General features: G+C 31.9%; 1 protein-coding gene across 4 annotated transcripts in view; it reads right to left on the bottom strand.

Annotated features, from left to right (window-relative positions):
* Positions 1–1,039: 1,039 nt before the first annotated feature.
* The window catches only part of LOC108749619 (Kv channel-interacting protein 2-like), a 16,004-nt gene continuing 6,752 nt past the window's right edge, over positions 1,040–10,291 (bottom strand). Inside the window, exons 1-5 of one of the 4 annotated variants that reach the window (XM_018488430.1) lie at positions 5,946–6,371; positions 2,893–3,120; positions 2,407–2,477; positions 2,031–2,249; positions 1,040–1,685 (exon numbers count right to left, since the gene is read on the bottom strand). In XM_018488430.1, the coding sequence (XP_018343932.1) occupies positions 1,575–1,685; positions 2,031–2,249; positions 2,407–2,477; positions 2,893–3,120; positions 5,946–5,973 (657 nt within the window). In that variant the 5' untranslated portion in view covers positions 5,974–6,371 and the 3' untranslated portion in view covers positions 1,040–1,574. Of the gene's footprint in view, positions 1,686–2,030; positions 2,250–2,406; positions 2,478–2,892; positions 3,121–5,712; positions 6,372–10,291 lie in introns of those variants that run through there. The other 3 variants (XM_018488431.1, XM_018488432.1, XM_018488428.1) reach the window with 3 other exon arrangements.

The raw sequence follows: 10,291 nt of genomic DNA, 5'->3' as shown, positions 1-10,291 counted from the left end.
ATACACACAGAGTGAATGTTAATGGATGTCTCAACCTTTGGGACATCCATTTACCATGGGAAATAAGTTATCGACGCATTTGTGTGATTATCTAAATGGTGTATAATCGATAACTCACCATTAACATTCACCTTGTTTTATATATATATATATATATATATATATATAACATTATTGTTATTATATAATAATAAGGTACAGGATAATCACACGAGGTACAGGCAAGTAGTAACAGGATAACATTGGTTTTCCTCACTTGGCCTGAGAAGAGTATTGTTTTGTAATCGATAATTTAAATTCGAATTTGGCATTCATAATAGTACATTAAGATTAAAAGATTAAATTTGGAAATATTAAAGAGCTAGGGCAAATACGCCCTTAAAGAGTCAATCGAACAATATACATTATTAAAGATTTTCCAAGGTTTAAATACTTCGCAACACTATGCAAATATCACATAGCAAATTCGATTGAACGCATTTAGTGTTCACTATTAAAGTCATTGTACACAGATTGCAATAATAATGTGTGCTTAATATAAATAAAGATCGGTTAAACCATGAAATTCTCAATACTTTATCGTGCTGCTAGATAAAATATTTTCATTATAATTCGAAATATTTGCATTTCACTTTTTTACAGTTATATACATACATTTAAACAGTGTACAACAATTTTAATAAGCACCAGTGTACACTAGTACGTCCAACTAAATTTGCTAATAGTAATTTTCTAAAAATATACGAGTCAACAGAAAAATTTCTAGAAAGAAGACGCACATCTCTTCTGTAAAATCATTTTAAAAATTCGAAAGTCGATTTAAAATCGATAGTCAAATTCAATTGAATTACGAATATCTTCTGTTTTTGCAAATTAAATCTTTATCGATTACTTTTAATTCATCTATTGTATAGAAAATTGAGTATCTGAACGAACTAACGATTTATTTTTCCCGACATAATAAATAATTTAACAATTTTGTATATAACATAAAAACTTGAAACATTTTTTAATATAATTTCAATGTTTTTTTAAAAAGTTCTTAATGCTATCTCTCTCTGTGAAGGTTCGAGAAAGAAGATAATTTAAATCATTGATTCTTTCAGATTTTCAATTGTTAAACGACGTATCGGAAGTTGTTGTATTTGAAAGACTGGGTAGGTGTGTAACGAGGTACATACATATTTACAAAAGACACGTGCGAAATGGTTCTCCAGGGCCTTTTCTTAAAAATACATCTCGAGCAATGATATTTCGGTTGGTCGCATTTGATTTTTTCTTTTTGCAAATATCAAATTATTGCACTTTGTATTACGCTTATAAATTATAGGCTGACGATTCGTAAACAGATTTAATTAGATATTTGTTTTTTTTTTCAAGAAAATTCTTTTTGATGCTTTCAATCAACTTTTTCATACTAATATAATTATTAAATCATTGAAACTTTACATATTCCTCTCATCTACAAAACCAAAGCAGAATAGATCGATAGACAGGTTCATGATATTTCATAATCATTGCTCAAAGCGTACTTGATAATCTGATACTGAAATTTCCGATAGAACATTAAATTCTCATAATACGGTGTCCAGAGTATCGAGACTTCGCAACAATTGCTCATCCTTGGAGCACCACTGCACCAGCTCTTCGATGGTCACCACACCGTCCTTATTCGCGTCCATCAACTAAAAATATGCATAAAATATTATTCATATTATTCAGTTATTAATAATAATTAATTACACGAGTTATATCATACGAGATAATATCATACAATTATCATCCATCATTAAATATCATTATAATTAAAAAATAAAATTAAAAAATGTAATACATTATGTGAGAAATATTTTTAAAAAATATTATAATTTTTTAGAATAATTAATAAATTCTAATATTATTAACTATGTTCTGAAAGATCGCAAAATGTTTACAATTTACAAATTTTATTTCGTTATTAATCTTCACTTATATGTGATTAGCTTCAGTTCTGTTTTTGTATTAGCTAATTGGGGTATCGTGTTACTCACATGAAAGATACGATCGACGTGTTCGCGAGCGGCCACATGTGGCTCAAGGATTTGCGGTTGCGTGTAACGACCCAACATCTCGTAAATGGAGCCCACAACATCTAGCATTTCCTCTTTGCTTATCAAGCCATCGCCATCCAGATCGTACAGACCAAATACCCATTGCAACTTCTCCTCCACCGATCCTCTTGACACCTTCGACAATATAGTGAGGAATTCCTATTTAAAAAGAAAAATTTATAACTCAGACTAAACTTATAATTTTCCTGTAAAACTTGAATAGAAACATCTAATCAGTAAATATAGAGCAGAGTTCAAAATCACGGGGAATATTTCCGTGTTCCTTTCAGAACATTTTATTTGCGACGTCGCTCACCTCAAAGCTTATCTTGCCGGACGGTTTCCTCTTCATGGTGTTGAAGACATAATGAGCGTATTGACTTGCGTCTACAACACGCGATCAAAAAGGGACGGTAATGATAACTTAAACAGATTTATATATGATTTCCTCGTGTAACACAAAATAGACTTATTTGCCTAATAAAAAATATAAAGCTTTCAGAATTTAGAAAATTCTTATTCTTGTAAAAAAAAATCTATATATAAATTAATATTTACTCTTTCATTTTAATTCGGTTAACATGAAACCAGAAAATTTCGAGAATCAACAGAATCTGATGTGAACGAAATGTAAAAAAGAAGCTAAGACAGAATATCACCTAAAAATTTCATTTTTACAATAAGAACGATAATTTTATTTATTTACAATTAAAAATTTACAAAGATGGAAAAAAAACGTTTGTATTTATCGTTCAATAGATCATCATTATCATCATTGTTATCATCATCATCCCTTCATTACCTCCCTGCGGGAAAAATTGCGAGAAGATCTGTTTGAAGGCATCTTCATCGACCAGACCAGACGGGCATTCCTGCTTGAAACCTCGATAGATCAGCTGGATTTCCTTCCGCGAGAACCTGGTGGTGGCCGCGAGGGTGGCGAGCTCCTCCGGCTTGTGTCGGCCGCTAAGAGCGAGCGCGGCGCCCCCGGAGCTCCCTAAAACGCCCCCGAGTCCTTCAAGCTCTCCTTCTGCAAGTTCGCAAGCCCTTCACTCCTAAGACTGCGTCGCGCCTTCGAGATGCTCCCTCTCGCGCCTCCCTCCTCTTGTCGTAGAGCGCGGGAGAGCGAAAACCTTCGCTCGAAGAGTTCCAGCAATCTCCCGTCGCCCGTGATTATCGAGAAGGGAGGTCTCCAAATCAATTTTTTTCTACTTGAAAAAAATAGATATGAAAGGGTCCTTTTCTTGCCTTACTTTTTTCTACTTTTGAGGGAATCATCGTGACTGTAGATCCCTAAAGAAGGGATATACTCTACTCTAGAAGGGACCTACACAGTGCGTAAAGACTTGCAGGCGGAGAAGTCGTGAGAGGCAAGAGACAACAGGGGTGAAGAAATATGGAGATAATTTGCGCTACACAAGATCGCTCGTTTTTTTTATAATTACGAATTTATAAATTATGTTTTTTGTATAAAAAATAAGTTAAATACTTTGTAAAATAGAATCCAAATTTTAAAAAATTAAAAAGATATGAGTTTTATATATATATATATATATATATATATGTGTGTGTGTGTGTGTGTATTAAATATAAGAATTTCTTTTTAATTTTTATTTTTTTATTAATTAATTCTCAATAATTCATTAATTAATCATTATTTTTAACGAACGTCTTGTTTCTATAGTGCAAATCATTCAAGAAGATAATTGAGGAAGATTGAAAAAGAGCTCGAAGAAGATATTGCGAGAATACATTTTTCATATTCTGAGAGAGAAAGGATAACCATGGATTCTACTGTGCTGGGTAAAATTTTGTTCCATAAAAAGATTCGATCAAAGATACTTCTTGTGGTAAATGCAATGTAATTGTATGTGCTTGTTTCTTCAATTGCTTTGAGAGAAAAAAGATATATTTTATATCTATTTTATAAAAGAAAATGATTCAACGGTTTCTTGTAAACAGAAATATAAACTATAAAATAAATATAATTTCCAATTTTTTTAAATATTTTTATTAACGTAGTATTTATTAACAAGTCAATTAACTATAGGAATTAAATACTATATTACTAGTTAATCAAATAATGATAGAAATTCGCTATTAGAAAGCGCTTAATATTAATCCTAAAGAGAGCTCATTATTTAAGCAATCGATGATAATTTAATACAATATAATACATGGAAAGAATCTAAAGATCTAAGAGCAAAAATTAATCTAAAAATTCAAAAAGAGGTCTAAAGATGCAGGGGTTGAAAAGTCTGAGCATTCAAGTATTTACAAACACATTTAAGGGCTGTAAAATTTTGAGATCTAAATATTTTAAAAGTTAAAAAATTTGAGAATTAAAAAATGTGTAAATATATAGAGGTAGTCTAACAATCTGAATAATCAAATTCAAGCAAGAATTAGGGATGTACGTAAAAATTTTCATTGCAAATTTATGTCGTCTACAACTTACTGATGATAACATGTCAAAGATCACTTTCTAAAGAATTGCGACGTTTTGTTCATCCCCTACGCATGCTGCGACTATTAGCTCTGGTCCCGGGTATCCGGGGTTGCCATAGTAACAATGCAGCTCCTACCCCTTACTTCCTGACCACCCCCTCCTTATGTGAATATCACGTGAGAATTCGTCAAGAAATGCGGAGGGATCTTCAAGATAAATTCTTCGCAACATAGAAATTTTTTATAAAGGGGGGGAGGTTAATCAAGTAGCATTATATATATATAAATATTTATGTAAATAAAAATAAATAAAAAAATTACGGAAAAAACTTTCTTTTTAATTCAGACTAATTTGCTTCGTATAAGGTGCTAGAACTAATTTTGCCTTTTACTAGGAAATATTACATTGCAAAAAAATACAAGAAAATTTAGGAATCTATAAATATATATGTATAAATCTAGAGGATTCTATAAGATTAAAAAAAAAACAAGAATTTAATCCTAAAAAATTCTAGACTCTATAATTAAAAAATAAAAGCTAAGATTTACATGTAAAAAAATTTTTATAGAAAATATTGTATCAAAATAAACGGTTAATTAGAGAGATTAGAAAATGAGGATCCAGAGCCTCAAAAAAACTATAAGAATTCAGAGATCCAAGAATTATAATAATATAAAATCTTTAAAAGACTTAATAAAAGGTAAAGAGAGAGAGAATTTAAAAATTCAAAAGTTTCAATTCTAAAATCTTAAAGTGCAATATCGCCGTAGAGAAATAGCACAATTGAATCGAGTGAGATGAAGGAGGAAGGCTTCGTAAATATCAAAAGACGAGTATTTAAACGAGACCAAAAGAATCGGAGAATATAGATAAGCGAGACCTGAAAAATCAAAGAAAGAGTGTTATCCAAAAATATCGTCTCCCAAGATATCCAAAGGCTCGAACCAAGGCTTGAAGCCGACACGGACATGACCTTTGACACATTAACAGTCCTGGTGGTGCGACAAGGGGTTAGACTCCGACCTACGCAAGAACTACCATTCATAGAGCACAGGATTATTACATACAAACGGACAAGGTAGACAGACAAATAGATAATCAGGCGATTTCCACAGAGGTGGGAAAGGTGTGAGAGAAGAAGAGAAGAGAGAACCCGAGCGCTGATCATCGCACCTTGCTGCATTCGGCAGTTATCACCCCCCTCCCCCGGCTGTCGCTCTGCTTGTCAACGACGCTCTCCGCTGAGTAGTCGATCGACTGGTCCAAGTATCAACGGCAGTGGCACATATATTGAACGGTGTCGCACGGACACGGGGCGAGGAAGCAGGAGGAAGAGCTCGATCGCGGAGCAGCCTTTCTTTCTTTCTTTCTTTCGCTTTACGGTCGTTCTCGCCTTCCGGACTTACGTTTGTCGCGGCTTTTACGCGCCTTCATCGGCCAGCAAGCGCGCAGACTTCCTGCTCGACCTGCCCCTGATATATCGGCGGCGAGACGAGATTACCGGGATTACTCGATTCACCACCACTAATCGACGCGACGCATCCCGAGACACGCTCCGAATGAGCTCCGCACGCGCACGAAGCGATGTGAGAAAAGGAGAGAAAGAGAAAGAGAGAAAGAGAGAGAGAGAGAGAGAGAGAGAGAGAGAAAGAGATATAGCAAAAAGCTGGACCGCAGTTGCGGATGCTGCACACGGGATACGTCGCTCTGGCTGCTGCGGCTGCTGTCCGTCCTTCGCGATGCTGGACGGATGGCTACGGATGACGTTACACTGCGCCGATGGTGCCACACTGAACCATCGCGGGGGGTCCATAGGAAAACGTGCCACACGTCGCTTTTAACGCGCAAGTGCGACGATCTTCGACAGCCGGTGGTAGAAACGGCTCAGCGAAAACCTTAGACAAAAAGTTTCAAATCGCTACTTCGAATTAACTGTCACTGAAAAGTCGAAAATTCTTGAAAATCTTGGAAAGATTTATATCCAAGGGAAATAAAGATTGTTAAATTTTTTCTGAATAATTAACAGCTGAGTGTTCGATATTAAATAAAAAATATTAAAATAAACTTTCTAATGCTTGTTACAAATAGAATAAATTCTACCAGTTCGATTAAAAAGAATTTAAATTTTCCAGCTTTTTTTATAATTGGAAGAATTAAGACTATCTAGCTTAAAAATTAACAAAATTTTATTTAAATTTGTATTTCTTATCAATTCGAATTTAGAAAAAAAAGTAAAAAAATAAAAAATAAATGAAACTACAGTGTCTACAGTACATAATCGATCGTTGAAGACCTCTAAGTTCTAAATAAAAATTGAAAGTTTAAAAAAATAAAGGAAGTTTTTCAATCTTTGAAAAACTATTTCAAAGGCCTCAAAAGCCCCAAAGCTCTTAAGAAACGGTAAATATTACTGTGTATCACGAAACAGAATTGACAGCCCGTCTCTTACCAGCTGCTTCACTTAAATTTCAACTTATGAACATATCCTTCCAATAATACAATTCTATTATTGAATCCGTTCGTGAGATGTCATTTCGTAAGACGTAGCTGACAAATCAGGCCACTTTAATTGCTAGCTGTTTTAATTTAAAAATAATTTGTCCGTTAATGTTCTACGTTAATGAATTACGTAATTATAAAAAAAAAAACACTAACGTATTCGGCTAATAAAGTCATTAAGTTATCAAGCGCAACTAAAATGTTTATAGGCTCTCATTCTTTTAAGCTAAATTTATATCGTTCAGAAAATAAAGAGAAAAAATAAATCGTGTAAGAAGTTCAGCTCTAAAAAGAACAGACCTATTGTATCAAATGCAAATAATAATTTAACAAAAGTTTCTCTATTTCCACTTTTTAATAAATCTCAGCTTCTTAATATGTATACTTATTTCAAAAATTCTTTGAAGAGAGTCCAATATTTTTCTCAAAATATTTATCCTCTCGTAGGAAATACTTAAAAGCATGTGACCATTCGCTTTCTATTCAAATAGCCATATATCGATTCTGTATGAAGGTAAGCCGGCGAGCTAAAGTGGATCAATTCCCCATTGGATTTCGCAAAAATAGCAAACGGTTAATTAATTTATAAGATTCTTATACTTATTTACGTCAAAGCACCAAACGTCGATATCGCCTGAAAGTTGTAATCGAGGGATTTGGAAGCTGCGATTATAAAATTGCGCAAATAAAAGATCCGTAACAAGTATCCAATAGGTGTATCCAGCGGAGAGAAGATGATTCCAACTTCCACCCAAAACTTTTTATTCATTTTTCTATTTTTAATTATAAAAAATATAACTTTATTTTTGACTCTAAACAATTTTTTTGTTGTTACACATAAAATGTTCTTTTCTTCCTGTTACAACTATACATATAAATAATTTCTAGAACTTGCATTAGTTAGAATTTTGACGTATTGTTTGATGTATATAAGAAAAATTTCGCAAGGTTTTTAAGTCGAAAAATAGAATATGCGTTGAGATATTAATGAATTATGTTTAGCAGAAAAAATAGCTTTGCAATTGTTGTAAGATTCTTTAAAATAATTGATTTTTGCCTTTAATTCTCTCTTTACGATTAAAAGTATAAACTAATTATATTAAAGAATCTTACAACAGTTGCAAAATTATTTTTTCTGCTAAAAATGCAGCCATGAAGCAATTCTCAAGTATACATTTTGTTTTAAATAACCATATTTTGTCTCTATTTTCTTCAGGAAAAAAATTAATTATAACTTACAAAACCTAACATGTTTCCCATTCAAAATCAAGAATAAGACATTTTATGTTTCAAAAAAGCAATTGATTAACACAACAAATTATTTATGCGACAGAATTAATAACCCTTCAAAAAAGTCTTGATACGATACGACCATGCAAGTATCTGAATATCATTTTGAATACTTCTTTACATCGATTACATCGAGTTAATTCTTCCAATTAGAGAAAATTTAAGTCTAAATCTTTTAATTAAAAAAAATTAAATTAATGGAGTTACATTTAATTTACCCTTTTGATCCTTCCTTTTACTTTGAACTTGCACAAACTTTTGCATACGCATGTCTGAATCTTGGTCTCCTGTAAATTTTTTACGAGTTCTCGACAAACTTCTTTCCGTAAACAAACTCGCAAGTCGATATGCAAAAGTAGCACACACAAGAATATATTCCAGTCCACCTGCGACGCAATTCGTCAAATACAGTGAGTACAAAAAATATTCGTACAGAGAAAATATTTTAAAAAAAAACTTTGTTTTTAAAAATTAAATATTATCCAACGAGAAATGAGTTATCGAATTGATGTCGAATCGATATCAATTCGACATCAATTCGATGTTTAATTGATGATCAATTCTTGTTGGGTAATTAAGAATTTATTCATAAAGTATAAAATAGACTGTATGTTTCTTAAAATTATATATACCAAAAAAATGTGTATTAATTATATAAAAAATATATCTTAAAAATAAGTGAAAATTAAAAGCTATATTGTTTGGATGCTCAAAAAGTATTCGAGAAATTTATAATATTAGAAATACATGCAAAGCTCATTTGTATATGTTAAAACAGAATGTATTTATTGTATAAAATTGCTAATTAATGTTTATTTTCTACAAATAAGACTTTTTTTATAAAAAAATTTCCTTGTACGAATACTTTTTGCTCTCACTGTACATGTTGCTTTAATTGTTATATAATGTTATAAAGATTCTCTTCCCTCTCTTGTTTTTTTTCTCTGGTACAATTCTTATAATTTCATTAAAAATATTAAATGTCCTAAAAGCAAAACAGAAAAGATCTTGCTTAATTATTTCATTCAGCATGTTTTGATATTGCAAACTAATTAAACGGAATAAATAAACAATGGAACCTATTGGTCAATGATTACAACTAAATAAATTTTTTTTTACATCTAATAATGAATATTTCTCAACAAGAGACACAGATGATTCAATATAATACAATGAATTACTAATCTACAATGTGATCTTTGTTTCCTGTTTCTTGTTTTATTTCTTGTCTTTTTACTTCTTATCCTGTTTCTTCATTTTCTGTTGTCCAAGATAAAAGTGATGAAGACAAGAAATATGTGATAATAAACATAATTATTGATAAAACGGTAGGAACGAGAGAAAAAGGCGAAAGATAAACAAACTCGAAACAGGAAGCAAAGAATACATTGTAGATCAGGTTTTAAAGACTTTGGATATTTTCCAGCAAGACACAAATGACACAGTCAAGCATTTTTATCTCTGTTTAACATTGCAAATAATTAAGGATAATAATTAAGGAGTAATTTATTGTGTTGCATTGTGTCATCTGTATCTCTTGCTGAAAAGCACCCAGTATAATAAAGTGAATCACAACACCTTTGTAATGTTAGACATGAAATAACTCACTATATTATATTGTCAGTTATTTCACCTTTTCTATCTCATTTGTCTCTTATTGCTAGAAAGCATTCAGTCACTATCATCTTTTATGTAACTCGTCTGCGATTTGCGAGGCTTTAGATCGAATGAATAAATCAAACATTATGATGCGTATAACGCGATATTGAGACATGTATAACATACCATCATCACATCTCTGCAAAGACAATGAAGATTGTGAATATACTTATGCCCATTTCCACCAATGTAGATTATCTTTTTCTAATTAAAGATTAGAAAAATATACGAAAAGTAAATTGAACCGAGATTAAAGTTAATCTACATTGGTAGAAACGGGCATTAGACAGCAAAAGAGAACATG

The sequence above is a fragment of the Trachymyrmex septentrionalis genome, unplaced genomic scaffold (genome assembly GCF_001594115.1).
Source record: "Trachymyrmex septentrionalis isolate Tsep2-gDNA-1 unplaced genomic scaffold, Tsep1.0 scaffold305, whole genome shotgun sequence".
Taxonomy (NCBI): domain Eukaryota; kingdom Metazoa; phylum Arthropoda; class Insecta; order Hymenoptera; family Formicidae; genus Trachymyrmex; species Trachymyrmex septentrionalis.
This window is presented reverse-complemented; position numbering and strand designations above follow the sequence as displayed.